We start from the raw sequence: 25,071 nt of genomic DNA on the forward strand, positions 1-25,071 counted from the left end.
AGTTTCACTAAGTCCATATTTCTTCAAACTTAGCTATTTTTTACTCATTCTTTAGTCTTCCTTCTTCATTTTTGCTCCTCTTTAACTTGTTTTGATCTGTTTCTTCGACTGAATTCATACGATGATAAACTGTCATCAGATTTCAAAATAGTGAAGTGTAATTATCTTGAAACCTCAACATAAGTTTTCCTATTCAACATCAATTATATCTTTTCTTGTAGCCAGAAAAAGGTCTACCAAGAATAAGAGGAACCTCGCCATTTTTGCTTCAACTCCCCCTATAACTTCTTCATCATGGAAAATAGAATTAAGTTAATATTGATCCTTAAATTACAAAGACAAAAATCCTTTTAAAAATTTAAATTCTCTATAATGCACAAAATTATGGAGCTTCCTAGATTTTTCAACTTTAGAGGAATATTCCTTCACAGGATAACACTACATTCTTAAGTCAATGTCATTGTGGCATTGCCTTTTGAATGCTATTTTCTTTATCAACAACTCAATCATGAAATTTTTATAGGTAAGAATTTTCTCTAATGCATAGACAAATGGAATGTTAATCTAAATATGATTGCAAATATTCATGAACATGGTGAGTTGTGCATTCTAAACCTTCTTTAAATATTGAACATGCAACTTCACATATGGTGGAATTATTTGGGTATTTTATCCAGATAGACATAATTAGCTTTTAGACTTCTTCACTTTAGAATATTTATCAACCAATTTTTCTTTCTTCTTTCCTTCTTCAATGGCCTATATCTAAATTTTAATCCTTTCTTCATTATTTTATCTACCAATTTCTTATTTGTTAACCATTTCAGCAAACTTTCACTTGGAAGGTATGATCACAATTGGTGTTTCTAATTTACCATTCCTCAAATTTAAGACTTTGTTACTTTCAGTCTTAGGGTTATCATCTATGCTTACTTACCCACCCCTCCTCCCTTTCCCCCACACCCCCTCCCACCCACCCATTTTGCATATTGACAATATATTTTGACAGTTGACTAATTTGTACTTTAAGATTTTTTTATTGAAGTTTCATGATTTTTATTTTTGAGATTATTGATTTTGTTGACTCGGGCTATTGAATCATTGTTATTCAATAATATATGCATATGATTCCCCTCCCTCCCACCCTATATGATAAATTTTTGGAAAAGGATTGTTTTTCCTTTGAATATTTTTCATGAAATTAATTTGTTTTTCATTTTTCTCTTATGGATTACACTCTCTATTAATGTAGCATCCTCTATAAAAATCACACCAAGAATTTGCAGTTAGGCAATGTTAATGGAGAGAAAAACATGCGGGTGTTTGAATTCTATAATTCAAACTTGCAATAACAAAAAATAAAGAGAAAAATAACATGAATAACAAAATAAAAAAAATTACAACCTAAATCGATATATTAAAACACTACAAGAAAAATAATCTTTTACAACAGTTATTTTTAGATGTGACAGTAGTTTGAACCATATCTAACCTTGGATTGCGATGGTTTGTCAATAGTTGCAAAACCATGTGCTAGTAGCCTATTTTGCGAAGTTTGAAAATCGTCTCCCTGACCTCCTTAAAGTTTTGGGATAGTTTAGAAACTTCCTTAACAACATTGCAACAGATTTAACCATCATCAATTTAACGTTGTTTTTTTGAATTTTTTATTGTGACGGTTATAACTGCCACAAATGTGAAACTGTGACTGTTCAAACCGTCGTCAATTATATTTGAGAAATCACTAAGAGATACCTTATAAAAAAATTGGTAAAAAAGATGACCAAATCCCATAAACACAACTAAAGCAACACTTACCTAGGGGATAGAACACCCTTTACATCATCATCAAATAACGATTTAATAAAATCTAGAACTTCTTCTAAGAAGTACTTATCCCTTCCACTTGAGGTTCCTTCATTGGCTAACGCACCCACACACTTATTCGCTTCTCTATAGGCGTGGATCGCTAACACTTCCTCATGATACTTCATCGATTGATGATTTTGTTTAGTTAAGGAATATCCATCTATTGTTGTTGCCGATTTGTTCTCTAGAATTTTAACAACCAATATAGAATCCACGTTCAACTCCACATATCGCAAACCAAACCTTTTCGTGAGCTTTAACCCTTCAAGTAACAATTTATAGTGATACTAAATATTACTTTTTATAATATTTTTTCTTTAACTTTTATTTTTATTCTTAAAGAATCATAAATAATATTAACATTAACAATTGAATAAAACTATTATCATTCAAAATACTATCTATTTAAAAAGATAAATATTCTTACATAAAATTTAAATAAAATAATTTTACCATTCAAAAATTAAAACATTAGTTTTATAGCTAAACATATAAAAAAATTACATCCAAATTCGTAAAACTACATAAGTAGTCCTTAGTGAGATCTAATTAGTTCTTAGTGATGTTGCTTCATTATCTTCAAGCTGGTAACTAAATTCAGAAGAAAGTTTATCCTCTTTTGGTGAGTCTAAATATGGTCCTTGAAAAAAATTAAAAAAAAATAATACTAAACTAATTATCTTGGATATTTTTATACATGATTTACCCTTATGTTAAAAGTCACTCAGACACAAATGATGAAAGAAATAATTGAAAAAGAATAATTATCTTTCAATCAAGATTGGGTGCATCAAAGTGTTTCCCTTAAATTTTGCATTTCATTAACACTGCAAATTGTTTCTCCATAGAATTGTCCATTTTCTTTAATAATGCACACTACTACGAAATCCCCCTATTATCTCAGTTGAAAAAGGGGTTTTACCATAGTTTCATAAGTGAGGTAACAAATGACGTCATAAAAAGTGTCTATTTTTCTCATTGGTTATAATTTCATCGGGGGGAAAATTGTAATGCTCATGAGTTCCAACCCCATTAACAACAATTTCATATTTATTAAAAACACGCAACTTTTCCTCCCAATGTCAAAAATACCTAACGATTTCTCGGTAAGTGTACCGATAATGTCAAAGTAATAAAAAGATCAAATACCCAGAGACTACCTCCAAGCAAGACAAAATATGTGCAATTTATAAAAAACTAATAGGGGGGGGGGGGGAGTTTCAGTGTGAAAACTAAATAAACATGAAAACAATTCTACGAAAATGTTCAGATTGTGTTATAGAATCCCCTATTCCTCTCTTGTTGATGTTTGATGCCATTTATGAATTATCTAATCATTATAATCTCATGGAGAATGAACAAAACCATTATAGTCAATCCCTCACGAAATAACTCACTAACCTCTACTTAGAGCTTTATATTCCTAGTTCGTCAGCGTAAGCACAATTAGGCGATGTCTAGATCGTTAATTCTCTATGCCACTACTCGAGATCTCATATCCCTATTTAACCAGCGTAAGTACAATAAATTCCCTAGGTCCAACACATAGACTAATGGTCAGTATTCCCTATGTGCCCAAAATCAGATTAAAAGAGTATGTCACATAAAAAACATTACAAACAATAAGCAATTGAATAATATTATAGATCAATAGGTTCATACAGTTGCCAAATCAACATAGAATCCAACAATTGAGAAATAAGTTCATCACAACACAATCTAACCTAGAAGAATTTAGTTATTCATAGTGTAATTAAAAAGACCACAATTAATAATCAAAGATAACATAAGAAATCCCTTGAAGATATAACCTCTAATGGCTTCAAATGCTCAAAGAATCACCATTTGTGCTCTCTAGTTCGTGCTTCAATCTCCCAAAATCGTAACCCTTATGAAAGTGCAGAAAATCCCCTTTTAAAGGCGTCGAAATGGAGCATAACGCATTAGAAAAAGGCCCAGAAAAGTGACCATTACGCGCGTGATACCTTGCATCCCGCGTGCGATGCAACTTTTAATGAACTATCGCACGCGTGATGATGCGTGATTGAATGTAATTATTTCTGAAGCTTCACTCTTTTTTGCTCCTTTTTCACTCAAATTTTTACTAAGTCCACAATTTGCACACTTAGCTATTTTTCCTTCATTCTTTGGTCATTCTTCCTCATATTTTCTCTACTTTCACTTGTTTTCCTCTCATTCTTCGACTAAATATATGTAATAACGGGTTGTCATCACAACCCCAAACTTGAATCGTTGCTTGTCCTCAAGTAACCCGCCTGCAACTGCATATTTCAACAGACAACAAGTCGTACAATAACTATCGAACAACACCAAATTAAATATTTCTTTTACTTGACTATTGTTCTAGCTCCCAACTTCTACCCAGCGAATTTGAAAAAACATCCTCAACATTACAAGTACTCAACTTGTCTCTCAGCTCACTATAACTCACTCAATGGATAGGGTGATCTCACAATCAACATAAAAAATCAATTAAACTTAGCTTGATCATGTTCTAATAGATCAAATCATAGAAATTATAACACACACATTATAAGACTTTTCAGGTTGTAACTTGGCTTATGTTAGGGTAAGATATTTTTAAGAAAGTAGGGTTAAACCTTTGGAGTTAGGTTCCTAGTTCTCCTTATACCATCATAACTCTTTGTTCCTTTTTGCTAGTACTAGAGAGTTTTGATCCTTCTTGTAATATCATTCTTTTCTTTTCTCATTCATTTTTTTTGAAGAAGTGTTATTTTCCACTTTTTTTTTCACAATAATTTTTGAAATTTTGGATCATATTCTCTAGTACCCCAACCTCAAACCTAAAACTTTGCTCACTTTCAAGAGAAACCCTAAGCTTAATATTTTTCATATACTTTAAGACTATCCTTCTACCTAACTCGAAAGAGAGGGTGGAAAGAAAAGATCTTTCAAGTAATATGGCTAAGAATTTTAGGTTACGTCACCGAAAGAAAGGCTTAGGCTCAAAGTGTTTAGCCATTGATATACCTATTACTAAAGGGTGGTTTACAAAGACTCAAAGTTATTAAACAAAAAATTGCCTCAATGTGTGTTGTTCAAACCATATAACTTAATCGAAAATAGATCAAACCAGATAAAAGAATAATGCTTGGATACACTCATCAAGAAATAAAAGTGAACAATGGAATTTATTTGGTTCAAACCTTTCTAGATGAGGTATTTGTAGGTTGAGTACAAGTTTGTTGATTTTTTTCTCATCCTTCGCCTTCAAGTTTCTAGTTTGTGTTGTGATGATTAAGTTTATTTTGGTTCATCTGTTCAATACTAAAGTGCTAAACTTGTAATCTGAAAGAAACAAAACAACTACAAACTTGTTTATTAAAGACAATTGAGATCTTCATGGAAAATTTATGCTTGAGTAGCTACTTTCTCTTGGTATGGTATTGAATAAAATAAAATACATTCTGCAAAACAAAAACTAATTAAAAAAATAGGTTTCCTCCCATCCACCTTTTCTATTCCGTCAATAGCTTGACGTCTCATTCTCAAAACACGCCAGACACAAGGGATACCCTTACGCCAGTGAAAACTCCTTTTTTCATTCTCTTGTGAACTTTACTACCTTTCTCTTCCAATTGATAACATGTCTCAAGATCCTTCACAAATGGTTTCCATTGATTTGTATTAAACACCACCTTCTCCTTATTAAACTTTAAAATCAATTCACCTGTCTCCACATCTATTTTGCCTTACCGGTTGCCAAGAATGGGCGCCCGAGAACCACTGACCCTTCTGAATGACTTTTCATGTCAATCACCACAAAGTCTACTGGGAAGGTCAAACCATTGACATGAACTAGTACATCTTGCACAATACCAAGCGGATGAGTCACCCATGAATCTACCAAAGTGAGTATCATGTTGCTCGGTATGATCTCTCCTACTTCCAATTCCTTAAACTTTCTCAGCAGTATGACATTGATGCTCGATCATCAGTCACATAAAGCATGGGGAATTTTAATCCCCCAATGGTGCAAGTGATGTTGAACTCCCCTAGATCATTCATCTTTTGTGGAACTTCCGTCGGTTCTACAGTCCCTCCTTTCTCTGTCATGTTGACTTGCTCTTGAGCTTACTTCTGCTTTCCACCTTTCAGCAATACCTACATAAACTTACCAAACTTGGGATTTAACTCTAAAATTTCATGAAAATAGATACTTACCTGAAGTTGTCTTAAAACTTCTTTAAATTTTTCAAACATTCCAGCCTCATCCTCATGTACCAGTTTCTTCTTAATTATGGGATATGGTAGTTTTATGTAATCTAGTAAAGGTGGGTTTAGTTCATTCCGAATTTGATTCTTTGTTCTCTTCCAAGGAGAATTTGTATCTATAAATTGATCAAGGATGACTCCTCTTTCCTCTTCGTCACCTTGATCCGCACTATCCCTATTTTCAATTTCCCTTTCCTTTTCTTCAATTTTATCCTCTTTAACTTTTCCAGCTTCCCCGTGTCTAGTAACCACCTCAAAATCCGTTTCCACAACCTTGCATTTTTCATTATTAGGATTATCAACGGTGTTACCGGTGAATCCGCCACTTGAGCTTAGTAAAGCAACTATTTTTTTTTTATAATTGACCAATCTAAGTCTCCAAATTCTTGATTGACGCATCATGGTTTCTGCTCAAAATTTCATGATTCTTAGTTACATGCTCAAAACTACTTTGAGTAACTTTAATGAAATTCTGAAAAGTCTCTTCCAACTGTGATTGCCTCCTTTGAAATGGAGCTTGTTGGCTTTGTTGCATCCCTTGGTTGGCCTTTGAATTGTGATTATTATTCCAACAAAATTTTGGATGATCTTTCTAACCCGAATTGTATGTGTTGGAATACGGGTTGTTCTTTTGAAAACTTGTAAACTGGACTTCCTCACTCGTCCCTTCTAACAAACACCTTCCATTCGCATGTTCGCCTCCATATAAATCACACCTAAGTGTTTGAACCTGTCTCACATTAGCTCTACCTAACCTGCCTTCAGCTAGCTTTTTATTAAATAATTCAATTTGAACTAAAAGATCAATATGGGTATCAAGAGGTAACACACCTTTAGGCGTGCCCACAGTTTCAAGATTGACTGCCCTTTCACTTTTTGAACTGTACTCATTCACACACATCTTCTCAATGAAGTCTTTTACTTATGGTTCAGTCATTTGGCAGGTAGTACCTCCCGCGAAAGCATTTAATAACATGCGAGTTTGACTTTTGATACCTTTGATGAAGTTTTGCATCTGCTCCATATTATTCATGTTGTGATTTGGACATATGCACAACAAAATCTTAAATCTTTCCCAAGTGTCATAAAGTGACTCAATTTCCTGCTGCTCAAAATTAACAATTTTTACTCGACGCTCGGTAAACTGAGAAGTAGTAAAAAATATTTCAAGGAATTTATCCTCCAATTTCTTCCAAGTCCGGATTGTTCCCTTCGGAAGGCAAAGTAACCAATCTTTCTCCCTTCCAATCAGTGAGAACCCAAATAACCTCAATTTAACTTGGTCTTTGGAGACATCGGTAGGTGTGCACATCAAAGTTGTTTCATAAAAGCGTGCAAGATTTGTCCATGGGTCTCTAATCGCATTCTCGTCGAGCGAATATCCTCTTAAACCTGAAAGTACATAATTTTTAATATCAAAATTAGTAGGGTCTGTCAGTACAAACCCCCTAGAAACCTATCCTTCATCTGTTTGTTTACAGTAGTCCCCCATAGTTAGGGGTTATGCATCTGCCATGACATCTTCTTCAGAGTTAGAAGAACTTGATAGTTCTTCTTCTTTTGGTATTCCTCCGTCTAGAGATACTTCTCTAATTGCTTTTCTAAGAGCACGTGTGATTCTTTAAATTTATGGATCCAATGGAATTAATGGTGATCATGAACTATGCATACACAAACAGAAAATAACTCAGTAGCACTATGACAACAAGAAATTAAAAAGACTAAAAAAAACAATTGCACAAGTGTCACCTTGTTGAAAAATCAACAGTCCCCGACAACGATGCCAAAAACTTGATGACTTCTCAACAAGTGTACCGATAATGTCGAAGTAATAAAAAGATCGAATCTATAGGGACTGCCTCCAAGCAAGACAAACTTTATGCAATTTATAAGAACTAGTAAGAGGGGGGGGGGGGTTGAGTTTCAATGTGAAAAGTAAATAAACGAGAAAACAATGTCACGAAAGCGGTTAGGTTATGTTGTATAATCCCTTATTCCTCTCTTGTTTATGTTTGATGCCCTGTATGAATTATCTAATCACTATAACCTCGTGGCGAATTAACAAAACCATTATAGTTGATCCCTCATGAAATAACTCACTAACCACTACTCGGAGCTTTCTATCCCTAGTTCGCCAATGTAAGCAGGGTTAGGTGATGTCTAGAATGTTAATTCTCTATGCCACTACTCGGGGTCTCCTATCCTTATTCAACCATCGTAATTACAACAATTTCCCTAGGTCCAACACATAAACTAATGGTCAGTATTCTCTATATGCCCAAAATAAAATTAAAAGAATATCTCACATAAAAAGTGTTACGAACAAGAATCAATTGAATAAGATTATAGATCATTAGTTTCATACAGTGGTCAAATCAACATAGAATCCAACAATTGAGAAATAGGTTCATCACAACACAACCTAACCTATAAGAATTTACCTATTCATAGTGTAATTAAAAATATCACAATTGATAAACAAATATAACATAAGAAGTCCCTTGAAGAGATGACCTCCAATGACTTCAAATGCTCTAAAAATCACCACTTGTGCTCTCTAATTTATGCTTCAATCTCCCAAAATCGTAACCCTTGTGAAAGTGTAGAAAATACCCTTTTAATGGAGTCATAATCGACCGAAAGGTGTCAGAAAAAGGCCTGGAAAAGTGATCATCGCGCGCGTGATGCTCTATATCATGCGCGTGATGCAACTTTTAATGCCTTATCGCGTGCGTGGTGCTGCATGATGATGGATGTAATTATTTCCAAACCTTCACTCTTTTTTGCTCATTTTTCACTCAAAATTTTACCAAGTCCATAATTTGCACACTTAGCTATTTTTCCTTCATTCTTTGGTCATTCTTCCTCATATTTGCTTGACTTTCACTCGTTTTACTCCGATTCTTCGATTAAATATATGCAATGACGAACAATCATCAATATCCAAGGTGATATATATATATATATATATATATATATATATATATATATATATATATATATATATATATATATATAGATATATATATCAGAGTTATCAATTACGGCAGCTAACGGCGCGATCCCGAGCTATCCGGTCGAAGCAGCCACTTACTGCACGAGAAGAGAGGATTGATTTGTAGTCTGAAATTGCGGCCGATATCGGCGAGATATTGGGTCACGAGTTACGTTGCGTATCCTGGGCGGAGCGGGTTATTTGCTTTTTTTTTTATAAATAATTTTATACAAAATTACTGCTCTTCCCCTAGTTTTTTAAAAGGTTAAAGCACTTATTTTTCCTCTATTTTTCTTTTACGTTTGTTCATCAGACTTTACTTCCTCTTCTTCTCTCTATTTTTGCCCTAACACATATTCAACTCCCTCGAGTTACTGTTCGACCGACATTTTTCCTCCTCCATCTGTCCTTCTCTTCAGTCGGCACCCCCTCCTTCGTTCTTCCCTCTCTTCGGCTCCCCTACCCTCCTCCTCCTCTGTTTTTTCACATTGTAAGTCCATGAGACTTCACTTGTGTTGCTTCATCCATGAGTTATGTTTATATTTGTGTTTTATTCCTTGTTGCTTCATCCATTATGAGTTTTATTTATGTTTACTGATGAGTTCTGTAATTCTGTTTATGTTTATTGTTTATGTTTTATTCCTTGTTTTACTCTATGAGTTATGTCTATGTTTATGTTTTATTCCATCAGACTTTACTTATGTTGCTTCATCCATTGATTACTTCAGTTCTGTTTATGTTTATTGATGAGTTTTGTTTATGTTTATTGTTTATTCATCCTTGTTGCTTCATCCCTGTTTATGTTTTTGATGAGTTTTGTTTATGTTTATTCATCCATAAGTTCTGTTTATGTTTTATTACTAGACAATATGGCAACATCTTCCTCTACACTGGATTCTACCTCGGTTGCTTCATGTGGTCAAACCTTCAAACCAAGCGGTAGTAATATTGATATATCATGACAATATAATCATTGGAAGGATATAAATAACAAGAAGAAGGTGACATGTGATTTTTTGTAATCTGACTAGTAGTAGGGGAATTAGTAGAGAAAAAAGTATCAATTAGGAATAAAAGGTGATGTAGTTGCTTGCTTGAAAATATTGGCAGAAGTTAAAGAAATATTACATGCCGATATGATTGAGAAATAGAAAATTAAAAGAGGAATATAAGAGGTATTGGTGCAATTAGATGCAGATGGTACAAATGAAATTAAGGAAATAAGTCGAATTCAAAGTGAAAAGAGGCTTGCTGAGACATCTTTAATGGTTACCAAGAGAACTAAAGGCCCACTGGATTTAGTCTTTAAGAAGACTATGGGAGCATGCATCAATGATGTGTGTGATAAAGAAGTCATGCCAAGAACCATGCAACATAATTCTTGCTTTGTTTATATATGTGTAATTGCTTTTAAAGTAGAAAATGCAAAAGCCTTTAAGTTGATGTTGGAAGTTATGGTCCTCATTTGAAACCGCCAAGTTCTCATGAACTTATGTTTCCACTCCTTCAAAATGGGTTGGAATATACAAAAGTTTTGTTTAAGAATAAAGAAGTGCAAAAAAAAAATATGGATGTTTAATTATGTCAGATGGTTGGACGGATAGATAATGTAGAACCTTGATTAATTTCTTGGTCAATTGTCCAGCGGGAACGATGTTTGTGAAATGTGTCGATTATTCTGACTATGCCAAGATGGGGGAAGCTAGATGAGTTGTTGGACACTTTTGTTGAGGAAATGGGTGAACCAAGTTTTGTTCAATTGATTACCGATAATGGAAGTAATTATGTAGCGACAAGTAACATATTAACTTCCAAAATGCCAAATATGTTTTGGACTCCATGTGCAGCCCACATTATAAACCTTGTGTTAGAAGACATAAGGAAAATTCCCAAGATTGATAAGGTTATCAAAAATGGAGTTAAGGCCGTGACTATATTTATAACCACACATTTTCTTTGACTCTAACGAGAAAGACTACCGACAATGTTGAATTGGTTAAAAATGGAGTGACAAGGTTTGCTACATCTTTCCTTACTCTATAAAGGTTGCAAGAACTAAAAACTAAGCTTAGAGAGATGTTAACTTATGATGAATGAGTGAGTTCCAAGTGTGTCAATGATGCTAAAGGAAAAAGGGCAACTAAAATTATACTTATGGCATCATTTTTAAGTGATGTTGTCTACACTCTTAAGGTCATGGCACCTCTTGTAGATGTGCTAAGAATGGTTGTGAAACTGGACGAAGATGTACCCGAATGCGTCACATGATCGAACACACAACAGAGTCGTCACCGAACTTTATTTATCCTAAAAGAGGAAAGGAAAAATATCGATAAAACCCTAGGGGAAACAGAGAAACGAGTAAGAAAGTCAATTATGTAGGGGGAAGGTATTATTACCCCTCACATCCATGGTACTCCATGGGAACTGTAATACCCTATTCCCTAAATCGTAATTATAAAGGATAAAATGCATTTTAGGATGTTACTTCAAAACATTAGATATTGCTCATATATATAAAAAATTCATAGTCACTGTGGAAATTAAAATTATTACATTTCCATATTATCTAAAGGTAAGGAAAACGCAAATAAAGTTCAATAAACATCAGAAATCAAATTCTCGTCCCATGATGTTACGTAATCAGAGAAATATCCCTCTAATACAACGGAGAATAAATATAATATGAAAAGGTAAGATGCATAGCTATCTCCCACTCACAAGCAATCACTGCTGCTGATTATCTGTACAACAAGTATCGAAACATACAAAATAAACCAGAAAGGGGTGAAAATAATCCTTACAAATGTTAACAGTGAAAATAATCAGCAGGATAATTAAAATAAAAATTTAAATTATTTTAACACAACAACTTAGTAATAGAAATTATAATGTAAAGCTAATACACCAACGCCTCATCAAAATATAGGTGGTATCAAGTGTTTGGGTATCAGAGGTGTGTTACTGATATTATCCCACATCACTGGACAACAACCCTAACACCACTGAACCGAAGTCCTACGTCACTTCGAGACAAAATTCCTACATCACTGGGCTGAGGTCCTACGTCACTGGACCGAAGTCCTACCTAATCTCCATATTAGTATGGTGCATGAACATGACAACTCATCAACGTAACTCAAATATCATACACACATCAAAAAAATTATTATGCATAATCACGCCACAACACTCCCAAATATAGGTTCCACACTTGAACCAACCCAAAAATTATTTATATAATTAAATTCAATAATTATATAATTTCTCAAAATAATTATCACTTTTATATTAATTCAACAGAGTTATCAAAGAAACTCTAAACAACTCTGTAATAATCCTTTTATCTCAAAAATAACTCTACAATATCCAAAAATATTCTAAAGTGTCCCAAAATACTCTATCAATAACTTACTAGTGATAACTCTATGAAACTCTAAATAATTAAATATTTTTAACTAAACTCTAAAATATTATAATTAATAATATTAAGTTATTATTGTTATTATTGTTATTATTATTATTATTATTATTATTATTATTATATATTAATTAATTTAATTCATTATAATTTACAATAACAATAAAAGGAACATATTCCAAGCATACACATGAATAGAACAACAATGAGTTATCACGATCGAATTGCAGCAATGGGAAATCAAATTTCTTATAAAAACCATTAAAAACAAAATAATGTAAATAATATAATATTATTTCCCAAGCTTTTCACAATCGAATTCCAAGCATACACATAGTATTTTTAAAAGTGACAGAATTGAGGATTCAAAAAAATCAATTTCTTTGATGGCATAATTCACTGTACTAGTATGATAAAATTAAAAATAGAGATTACAATAACCTAGAAATTTATTTCAAATCTCAGAATAGCATAATTCATGTGCAAACATATTCGTATGATAGTGACCTCAGGGGTTTGGGCCAAAACCCCGTTGGTTACCAACAAGGTCATAAGCCATGTATAGAAAAAATACAGATATAAGAGGGTAATGTGTAGAAGCACGCTTCAATTCAAAGAATTTTGATGAAGACAACATGTATCAATGCAAAAAGATAAGAGCTTCAAGAGAATTCAAAGCATCAAGTTAATCAAGCCACATATGCATAGCAACATTTGGTTCAAGCTTCATTATCAAGCCAACACTTTTGCAAATTTGTTGAATCACTTCTAAGGTATATCTAATTCACTCTTAAATTAGTATACAAGTGTTCAACAATCATGTTTTGCATTTCCATATTTAACCTAACAATTTTTTAACATGTTGAAATGAAAAACACATTTTACTTAAAATATTTTTCTGTGTTTCAACAGTGTTAACCGGTTAACCATATGGGTTAACCGGTTAACGGTCCTGTATTTGAAATTCTAAAGTTAACGTTAGATGCGTTAACCGGTTAACCCATTTGGTTAATCGGTTAACACTGTTCGTTTCAGCATTTCTTGGCCTCTTTTCATGAAAAATGTTTTCAAATACTTATACCTTTTCACTAATTTTTATGAAGAAAATTATACCTCTTTGAAAAGGTGTTTTGATCAATATAAATTCTGTTTTTTTTAAATGAAAAAATACCTCCAAGAACTTTCATAAAAACTCAAGATAATCACTCTTTCATATTTTTCAATTTCTCATAAAAGTGTTCATAACCAATTTTTGAGAAGAAACTTTTTAACATTCTTGTTTCATCTCATTCCATTTCTTGTTGAACACTTATATATTATCCTTTGAGTGAATTATTTATCCAAGGAGAAGATCAATCAAGAGAAGATTGATAGTACTACACTTTATTCAAATCATCAAAGAAGATTTATTTTTGTTTGACTTGTGATCCAGGATTGTTGGACACAAGGGTTGGTGTTGCAAGAGGATTGTTCTTGCACACTTGATTGTTGTATAGTTGTTAGAACGTAGGCTTCACCGGTTTATGGTGTGATAGGCTGTACAATCTAAAACTATAATAAAATCTCTTACGAGGTGTAAGGGGACTGGATGTACCTTCGGTTTGTGAAGGGAACCAGGATAATTCTTGGTGTCATTTTATTTTCCGCTTTATTGCTTTCATAACCTAGACACTCAGACGACAAAAATTCATCCACCGATAAAACAACCGAAATTTTTTATAAAGCCTAATTCACCCCCCCCCCTTTTAGGCTAATCCTGAAACTACAATTGGCATCAGAGCAAGTTATAGGTAACTTGTTCCTAGAGATCCAGCATGGCTTCCGCAAGCATAAACCCGGTTTTCAAAGATGGTGGAAGTAGCAACAAGCCCCCACTCTTCTCCGGAGAATATTTCGATTTCTGGAAAATCAGAATGAAGGCACATCTTGAGGCCCAAGGAGAAGGTATATGGGAAGCAGTTGAAGAAGGTCCACACAACCCGATGAATGTGGTGAATGGAGTTGGTACCGCAAAGTTGAAAAACACCTATGACGAAGATGATAGGAAAAAGATTCTGAATGAGAAGAAGGCAATCAACATACTCCAAAGCGCTCTTAGTTTGGACGAGTTCTTCCGTATATCTCAATGTAAATCGGCAAAGGAGATTTGGGACACTTTGGTAGAAACACATGAAGGAACCGCCGAAGTGAAGAGATTGAGGCTAAACACTCTAAGTCAAGAATATGAGATGTTCCGCATGCAGCCCGGTGAATCTATGGTTTCCTTACAAAAGAGATTCGTCCATCTAACAAATCACTTGATTGCTCTCGGTAAAACCTTCACCAATGATGATCTCAACCTGAAAGTCCTAAGATCTTTGACAAGAGAATGGCAACCGAAGGTGACCGCTATTTCGAAAAAGAAGAGTCTCTCAACGATGACATCCGCATCTCTATTTGGCAAACTTCAAGAACACGAATTGGAACTTGGAAGGCTCGAGAAGCACGAAAGTCAAGAAAAGAAGTCCAAGGGAATTGCCTTGAAGGTTGATTCAAAAAATGACAAAGATGACGAGACGTCCGAAGATGAGAACTTTATGCTTCTTATGAAGAAGCTTGGTAAGTTTTTTAATAAAAATAAAAATTCCTCTTATCCTAAAAAGAATAAACATTTCAGGAAAAAGGAAGCATCCACATCAATGCAAGACGTCACTTGTTATGAATGTGGAAAGCAGGGTCAAATAAAGCCTGATTGCCCGAAACTTACAAAGAAAGGAGGATTCAAAGGCAAGAAGGAATTCAAGAACAAAAAGGCTTATGTTGCTTGGGACGATAATGAGATAAGTTCATCTTCGGAGTCGGAAAGCGATGAATGTGCGAACATGGCTCTTATGGCTTCACATCACTCCGATGAAGAAATCGATGAGGTTAGTAGCAACTTTTCAGTTTATGACAATGACGCACAAGATGTTATAGATGAACTTTTAAAAGAATGCAAGACGTTGTATAAAAGTATTTCATCTCAAAAGAAACGAATTTCATCTTTAGAAGAAAATAATATTGCTTTGGAAAAATATATTGAAAGTGAAAAACAAAAGTTGATGGATGAAAAACAAAGTCTTGTATGTAAGAATTGTGAGTCTTTATCTTTCCAAATTGTTCAACTTAAAAGAGTTTTAGAAAGATATGAAAAAGGTCAAATTGGCTTGGAGGAAATTCTTAGGCACCAAAGGTATCCTAATGATAAAAGTGGATTAGGATATTCTAAGTTTTCCAAACCAAGCACAAATGAGACCATTTTTGTTAAAGCAAGTGAACAAGTTGTTAAAGAGAAAGTAAACAATTCTAAAAGTGTGCATCAAAGTCATAAAAAGAAAATGATTGCTAAGAAGAAGAATTATGTTCCTAGATATAGAAGTCATTTTCAACCTACTTGTTTTTATTGTGGAATCAAAGGTCACACACCTAATGCTTGTTATGTGCGAAACATTGGCGTTGCAAAAGGGCATTATGTGTGGGTTGAAAAGGGTACTAACTACCAAGGACCCAAAGCAATTTGGGTACCTAACAAAACTTGATTTTGTTTTGTAGGTATGCTTGAAGACAACTTCGAATCAATGGTATCTTGATAGCGGTTGTTCAAAGCATATGACGGGCGATGTCAACAAATTTTCACATCTATCTTTAAAGGCCAAAGGATATGTTACATACGGTGATGACAATAAAGGAAAGATCCTTGGAGTAGGAACCATTGGAGCACCTCCTTTTACCATCATCGAAGATGTCCTTTATGTTGAAGGCCTAAAGCACAACCTACTTAGCATAAGTCAATTGTGTAACAAAGGGTTCCGAATCAACTTCACAAAGGATGAATGTTTAATAGAACATGAAGTCACCCATGACATTTTGCTAAAAGGTAAAAGGTTTAATAATATTTTTATGATTTCATTTGATGACTCTTCCTTGAAGGTAAAATGCTTAATGACGAACAACGAGGCTTGGCTATGACATAAAAGATTCTCTCACATTCACATGGAGCACATGAACAAGTTGATAAAGCATGATCTAGTTGTTGGTCTTCCAAAGATTAAGTTCATCAAGAATAAGCTATGTGACGCATGTTAAAAGGGAAAGCAAACCAAGACAACTTTCAAATCCAAGAATGTTGTATCTACGTCTAGGCCACTTCAACTCTTGCACATGGATCTCTTCGGTCCATCAAGAACGAAAAGCTTCGGAGGTAATGTTTACGCTTTAGTTATTGTTGATGATTTCTCTAGATATACGTGGACATTGTTTCTAGTGCAGAAAAGTGATGCTTTCAAGGCTTTCAAGAAGTATGCGAAACAAATTCAAAACGAGAAGTCCCTCACAATAACCTCCATAAGAAGTGACCACGGTGGAGAATTCCAAAACACATTCTTTGAAGAATTTTGCGAAGAGCACGGAATTTCCCACAACTTCTCCGCACCACGAACACCACAACAAATCGGTGTCGTAGAAAGAAAGAATAGATCTTTGGTGGAGCTCGCAAGAACAATGCTCAGTGACTCCAACATTCCTAAATATTTTTGGGCGGACGCAGTTAGCACAACATGTTTTGTAAGCAACCGTGTCAACATTCGGCCGATTCTAAAAAAGACTCCGTATTAGCTATTCAAAGGAAGGAAGCCCAATATATCTTTCTTTCACATTTTTGGGTGCAAATGTTTTGTCCTCAACAATGATAAGGACAACCTTGGTAAGTTCGATGAGAAATCCGACGAAGGTATCTTCCTTGGCTACTCCCTATCTAGTAAGGCATTTAGAATTTTCAATAAAAGAACTCTTTCTATTGAAGAATCAATGCATGTATCTTTTGATGAAACTAACCCCTCGAAAGAGGATAACATTATTATTATTATTGATGATGATGATGATGATATAATAGATATGTCACAACAACAAAAGGAAGTTCCAAATGATCAACCAATACCACAAGGAGATGACTCACCAATCATTGAAGAACATCATGATCTACCAAAAGAATGGAGAACTCATAGAGATCACCCGATCGATAAAGTTATTGGTGATACTAGCCAAGGCGTTGCAACACGACTAAATCTCAAGGATGCTTGTCTCAACATGGCTTTTGTATCTCAAATAGAACCAACCAAAGTCGATGAAGCCTTAGGCGATGGTCAATGGATAATAGCAATGCAAGAAGAACTCAACCAATTCGAAAGGAAACAAGTTTGGAGTCTTGTACCAAGACCGGACAACAAGCACATCATAGGAACAAGATGGGTGTTCAAGAACAAACTTGATGAGAATGGGATCATAGTTCGTAACAAAGCAAGATTGGTCGCACAAGGATACAACCAAGAGGAAGGAATTGATTTTGATGAGACGTTTGCTCCGGTAGCAAGTGTATGTTTGTGTGCACGCTTTCAAGCAAATCCGAAGGAATCGCATCTCACCGCCGTGAAGAGGATTATGAAGTATCTCAAAGGAACAACGAACGTCGGACTATGGTATCCAAAAGGTAGTATATGTTCCTTGATTGGTTATTTTGACGCTGATTATGCAGGATGTAAGACCGATAGGAAAAGCACAAGTGGTACTTGTCACATTCTCGGGAATGCACTAGTGTCGTGGGCATGCAAGAAGCAAGCATGTGTCGCACTTAGCACCGCCGAAGTGGAGTACATTGCAGCAGGCAGTTGTTGCGCACAAATTTTATGGCTTAAGCAACAACTTCTTGATTTTGGTGTAGATCTCGGTTGCATTCCTCTTCGATGCGATAACACAAGTGCCATCAATATCACAAAGAACCCGGTCATGCATTCAAGGACAAAGCACATAGATATCCGACATCATTTCCTTCGAGATCACGTGCTTAACGGAGATGTAGATGTTACGTTCGTGGATACACATAACCAACTTGCCGACATATTCACAAAACCATTGGCTAAAGAGCAATTTTTCAAGATTCGGCGAGAACTTGGTATTCTCAATGAAGGTGACATCTAACCTTTTCTTAAAATTGCTTGTTATGCTTATACTATATTAATGATTACATAATGCTTGTATGCTTTTTTTTTCCATAAGCTTCTTCCTTTTTGCTAATGCCAAAGGGGGAGAAGACTTGTTTCTCTAATATGCTCTCTATGCAAAAATTTTGTGTTATGCTTCTCATTTAGGGGGAGTTCTTGAACTTAGGGGGAGAATCAAATTAGAGAAACTTCACTCTTAAGCATCTCTCTCAAAGTTGGTTGTCATCATCAAAAAGGGGGAGATTGCAGAAGCATGCTTCAATCCAAAGAATTTTGATGAAGACAACATGTATCAATGCAAAAAGATAAGAGCTTCAAGAGAATTCAAAGCATCAAGTTAATCAAGCCACATATGCATAGCAACATTTGGTTCAAGCTTCATTATCAAGCCAACACTTTTGCAAATTTGTTGAATCACTTCTAAGGTATATCTAATTCACTCTTAAATTAGTATACAAGTGTTCAACAATCATGTTTTGCATTTCCATATTTAACCTAACAATTTTTTAACATGTTGAAATGAAAAACACATTTTACTTAAAATATTTTTCTGTGTTTCAACAGTGTTAACCGGTTAACCATATGGGTTAACCGGTTAACGGTCCTGTATTTGAAATTCTGAAGTTAACGTTAGATGCGTTAACCGGTTAACCCATTTGGTTAACCGGTTAACACTGTTCGTTTCAGCATTTCTTGGCCTCTTTTCATGAAAAATGTTTTCAAATACTTATACCTTTTCACTAATTTTTATGAAGAAAATTATACCTCTTTGAAAAGGTGTTTTGATCAATATAAATTCTGTTTTTTTTAAATGAAAAAATACCTCCAAGAACTTTCATAAAAACTCAAGATAATCACTCTTTCATATTTTTCAATTTCTCATAAAAGTGTTCATAACCAATTTTTGAGAAGAAACTTTTTAACATTCTTGTTTCATCTCATTCCATTTCTTGTTGAACACTTATATATTATCCTTTGAGTGAATTATTTATCTAAGGAGAAGATCAATCAAGAGAAGATTGATAGTACTACACTTTATTCAAATCATCAAAGAAGATTTATTTTTGTTTGACTTGTGATCCAGGATTGTTGGACACAAGGGTTGGTGTTGCAAGAGGATTGTTCTTGCACACTTGATTGTTGTATAGTTGTTAGAACGTAGGCTTCACCGGTTTGTGGTGTGATAGGCTGTACAATCTAAAACTATAATAAAATCTCTTACGAGGTGTAAGGGGACTGGATGTACCTTCGGTTTGTGAAGGGAACCAGGATAATTCTTGGTGTCGTTTTATTTTCCGCTTTATTGCTTGCATAACCTAGACACTCAGACGACAAAAATTCATCCACCGATAAAATAACCAAAATTTTTTATAAAGCCTAATTCACCCCCCCCCCCCCCCCCCCTCTTAGGCTAATCCTGAAACTACATAATGATCCCTCACTATACTGATTGTTCATAACCATCCATTAGTAAAGAAATTCCCCCTTACCTCGAAATAGATCTTCTTCCCAAATCCTCTATGTTTTCCAATTCTTCACGTCTCTTCACGATAATGTTTTTCCAGTTTTTTATTCTTCTCTATATCTTTACACGATTCCCCTTCTCTCTTTTTTCTCTCTCTTCCCATAATATAATAATAATAATAATAATCATAATGACCATAATAATAATAATAATAATAATAATAATAATAATAACAATAATAATAATAATAATAATAACAGTAATAATAATAATAATGATATAATAATAATAATAAGGGTAATAGTAATAATAATAATAATAATAATAACCATAATAACCATAATAATCATATTAATTTCCGACTTTTCATTTTTTTTATATCATACGACTAAAGAAATTCCCAAAATTAAATAACCCAATTAATTATCTCAACTAAATAATTATTTAACTTTAATAATAAAATAATATCACACCTTAAATAATTATTTAAATAAATATTTAAATCAATTAATACATATCTAAATAATTATTTAAAATATTAAATTAATTTCTACACTCCCCGTTCTCAAAACCAATCAACCCTATTAATTATAAAATTACCAAAATATCCCCAATCATCATAAATAGGTTCTAACATCAATCAAATCACACAACAAATACAAAAATAATTAAAAATAGCAAAGTTTCTAAGTCGAGGCGTTACAACTCTCCCCCACGTAGAATATTTTCGCCCTCGAAAATTACCTGATAAAAATAAATTTGGATGAGACTCCTTCATCCGATTTCCGACTCCCAGGTCATGCTCCCTCCAGCAGGTCCTCCCCAGACGACCTTCACAAGAGCAATCTCCTTACCTCTGAGTTGCTTCACTTCTCAATCCGCAATTCTCAAAGGTAAAGCCTCCACAATCAGATTATCTCTCACATGCACATCATCCATCTGAATCACATGAGAATGATCAGGAATATACTTCCGGAGCCGGGACACATGGAATACATCATGCAAATTTGCTAGTGACGGAGGTAAATCTATTCTATAAGCAACAGTTCTAACCCGCTGAGTGATCTGGTGTGGACCAATGAAACAAGGTGTAAGCTTCTTCGACTTCAGCGCACGCCCTACACCGGTCACCGGAGTGACTCTCAAAAAAACATGATCACCCTCACTGAACTCAAGAGTCTTCCTCCTTTTGTCATGGTAACTTTTTTGCCTGTTCTGAGATGCCTTCATCTTCTCTTGGATCATCTTCACCTTCTTGGTGGTCTGCTGAACAATCTCAGGCCCAATCACAACATTCTCTTCAGTCTCATACCAACATAGAGGAGTTCTACACCTCCTACCATAGAGAGCCTCAAAAGGTTCCATCCCAATACTGGAATGGTAACTATTATTATACGTGAACTCTATCAATGAAAGGTGGTCATCGCAAGCACCCCCTGCTCTAGGACACAAGATCGCAACAAATCCTCTAGAGACTGAATCTTCCTCTCAGTCTGTGCATGATATGCAGAACTCAACCTCAACTTAGAACCCAAAGCATCTTGTAAGCTCCCCCAAAATCTATACGTGAACCTCGGGTCTCTATCAGAAACAATACTAGATAGAATACCATGAAGCTTCACAATTATGCTAATGTAAATCTCTGCTAGCTTCTGCAACGAAAAACTGATCTTAATCGGAATGAAATAAGCTGATTTAGTCAGTTTATCCACAACGACCCATATAACATCATTTCCTTTAGTAGTGTTTGGTAAACCTGTCAAAAGTCCATCGATATATTATCCCACTTCCACTCAGGGACATCCAACGGTTGCATTAGTCCACCTGGTCTGTAGTGCTCCACCTTTGGCTTTTGACAAGTCAAGCAAGAGTACATAAACTGAGCATTGTCTCTCTTCATTCCCGACCACCAAAACAACTTTTTTAGATCTTGGTACATCTTAGTAGCACCAGGATGAATACTCAAACTGCTTATATGGCTCTCCTCCAAAATCATCCGCTTGAGCTCCGACACATCATGTACACAAACCCTAATCTGAAATCTCAATACACCATTATCATCATGTCTGAAATCTGCATCCACAATTTTGTTATCTGAAGACAATCGATCAACTAAAGTTACATCCTTCGTTTGACCCTCTCTAATCTCATCAAGAAATTTATTGGTCAACTTCAGCATACCCAATCCCACACAAGTAGTAGTCACATCACATACTAAACTCAAGTCTTTGAACTATTCGATCAAATCCAATTCCCTGACCATCAAAGCTGAAATGTGTAAATATTTCTGACTCAAAGCATCTGCTACAACATTGGCTTTACCGGGATGGTAATTCAAACCAAAATCACAGTCTTTCAAGAATTCTAACCACCTCCTCTGACGCATATTCAGTTCCTTCTGATCAAAAAAATATTTCAAGCTCTTATGATCACTGAATACCTCAAATCGGGAACCATACAAATAATGTCGCCACATCTTTAGCATAAACACAACTACAGCAAGCTTCAAATCATGAGTAGGGTAGTTACGTTCGTGAATCCTCAACTGTCGAGAGACATAAACTACCACTTGACCATTCTGCATCAAAACACCACCCAAACCCATCTAAGATGCATCGCCATAAACAACAAATGGTTTTGAAGGTTCTGGTAATATCAAAATCGGTACCGTTGTTAACTTCTTCTTCAGCTCTTGAAAACTGTTCTCACACTGCATATCCCACACAAAGGCTTGACCATTTCGAGTCAATTGGGTTAGAGGTAAATCTAGCTTCGAGAACCCCTCAATGAATCTTCTGTAGTAGCCAGCCAAACCAAGGAAACTTCAAATCTCAAAAACTGTCTTCGGAGCCTCCCACTGAAGCACCGCATTAATCTTCGCCAAATCAACAACTATACCACCACCTAAAATTACATGCCCGAGAAAACTCACTTCTCGTAACCAGAACCCACATTTAGATAACTTGGCATATAATTTCTTCTCTTTCAACACTTGTAGTACCATGCGAAGATGCTCTGCATGATCCTCGTCTGATTTAGAATACACCAATATATCATCAATGAACACCACAACGAACCGGTCCATATAAGGATGGAAAATACGATTCATATACTCCATAAACACACCGGGAGCATTAGACACTCCGAACGGCATCACAGAGTACTCATAATGACCGTATCGAGTTCTAAATGTTGTCTTCAGAATATCTTCACTTTTGACTCGGATCTGGTGATAGCCTGACCTTAAGTCAATCTTACGAAACACACAAGCCCACACCAGCTGATCCATTAGATCATCAATTCTGAAAAGTGGATACTTGTTCTTAATCATCACTTTATTCAGCTAGTGGTAATCAACACACAACCGCATACTCCCATCCTTTTTTCTTTACAAGCAACACTGGCGCTCCCCAAGGTGACACACTTGGTCTGATAAATCTCTTCTCAAGCAATTCTTTTAATTGCTTCTTCAGTTCACTTAAATATGATGGAGACATTCTGTAAGGAGCCATCGACACAGGTCTAGTACTAGGTACTAAATCTATGGTGAATTCAACTTCTCTTTCTGGAGGTAGATCACTGATGTCATTAGGAAATACATCTGGAAAATCACAGACTACCTGCAGATTACCGATCACTTCTTCTGTCTCGAGTTTCAAGGAAGAAAACATAGCAAACACCTTCTCTTCACCTTTTAAGAACTTTTCCACTTGACTAGCAGAAATAAACATAAAATCTTCCTCTACACCAAACTCTGGAAAAAGCACGGACTTATTATAACAGTTAATATAGACGTGGTTGAATATCAACCAATTCATACCTAAGATAATATCGATTTGACTTAACAGTAAGCACACTATTTCAATGATGAAATCCCTGCCATAAACAGTCACAGGACAATGCAAACAAACCATTGTAGTAGTCACTGAGCCATTAGCTGGAGTATCAATGACCATACGACCATGCATAGAAGATACCTCAAGATTCAACCTTTTCACATAATTAGTAGATATGAACGAATGCGTAGCACCCTTATCAATAATAGTAACCAAAGGAATTCCATTAATAAAACTTATACCTCTTATGAGATTATCAAAATCTGAAGCATCTACACCACTGAGAGCAAAAACCTTCCCTTTCAAGATTATCGACTGACCTCACAAACCAACACGGGTCTTTTCAGCAAGTTTTGACCTCACTCACACGCTTTCTAGGAAACTTCCCAGAAGGTCACCCATCCAAATACTACTCCAAGTCAATCATGCTTAACTGTGGAGTTCTTATTTGTTGGGCTACCGAAAACAAGATGCATCTTCTTTTCGGTATCCCAACAGATAAGAACTCCACAGTTAAGCATGCTTGACTTGGAATAGTATTTGGATGGGTGACCTTATGGGAAGTTTCCTGGAAAGCGTGTGAGTGAGGTCAAAACATGTTGAAAAGACTCGTGTTGGTTTGTGGGGTCAGTCGATAATCCTGAGAGTAGTTTGGGGCGTTACAGGAACCATTTTGAATTCCCTTGCTTGGATGGGTGTTGTTATCTTCGTGTACCTACAAAAAAGAAAATGGGTTAGAGAGAGAGAGAGAGAGAGAGAGAGAGAGAGTACCCGAGGAGGATTGAGGCCCTCATGGCTACGTATTCTCATGGTGCAATGAGAAAGCCAGAGCCTCGTAGTTTGGAGAACCATAGAGAAAGAAAGAAAAGTGCTCGCCAATGATTAGCATCCTTGTACCTATGTACCCTCATAGTGTAATGAGGAAGTCAGAGCTCCATAGTTCGGAGGTCAAAGACTGAGAAAATATATGATTGGGGTGGTGTTTAAACCGAAAAGGAAAAGGCTTACCAAAGTACATGGGCTGGCATGGTTAGTAAATGGTGTCAAACCAAGAGAGGAGGTGTATAACCATAAAGGTGTCAACCCAATAAAGAAATATAAAGGTATATAACCAATTAAGGTGTCAACCTGAATTGTGGTGTCAAAACCAAGAGGAAGGCCCTATCAAAGCACGGGGACTGACATGGTAAGGAAAGAAAGCTTGAACTTGTCAA

The 25,071-nt window shown here is 35.2% G+C and overlaps 1 protein-coding gene across 1 annotated transcript; it reads right to left on the reverse strand.

Annotated features, from left to right (window-relative positions):
• Positions 1–23,374: 23,374 nt before the first annotated feature.
• On the reverse strand, positions 23,375–23,935 carry LOC127103295 (uncharacterized). Its single transcript, XM_051040563.1, has one exon. The coding sequence runs from the start codon at positions 23,933–23,935 to the stop codon at positions 23,375–23,377; it is 561 nt and encodes a 186-aa protein (XP_050896520.1).
• Between the last annotated feature and the right edge of the window lie 1,136 nt (positions 23,936–25,071).

The sequence above is a fragment of the Lathyrus oleraceus genome, chromosome 7, assembly GCF_024323335.1.
Source record: "Lathyrus oleraceus cultivar Zhongwan6 chromosome 7, CAAS_Psat_ZW6_1.0, whole genome shotgun sequence".
NCBI lineage: Eukaryota > Viridiplantae > Streptophyta > Magnoliopsida > Fabales > Fabaceae > Lathyrus > Lathyrus oleraceus.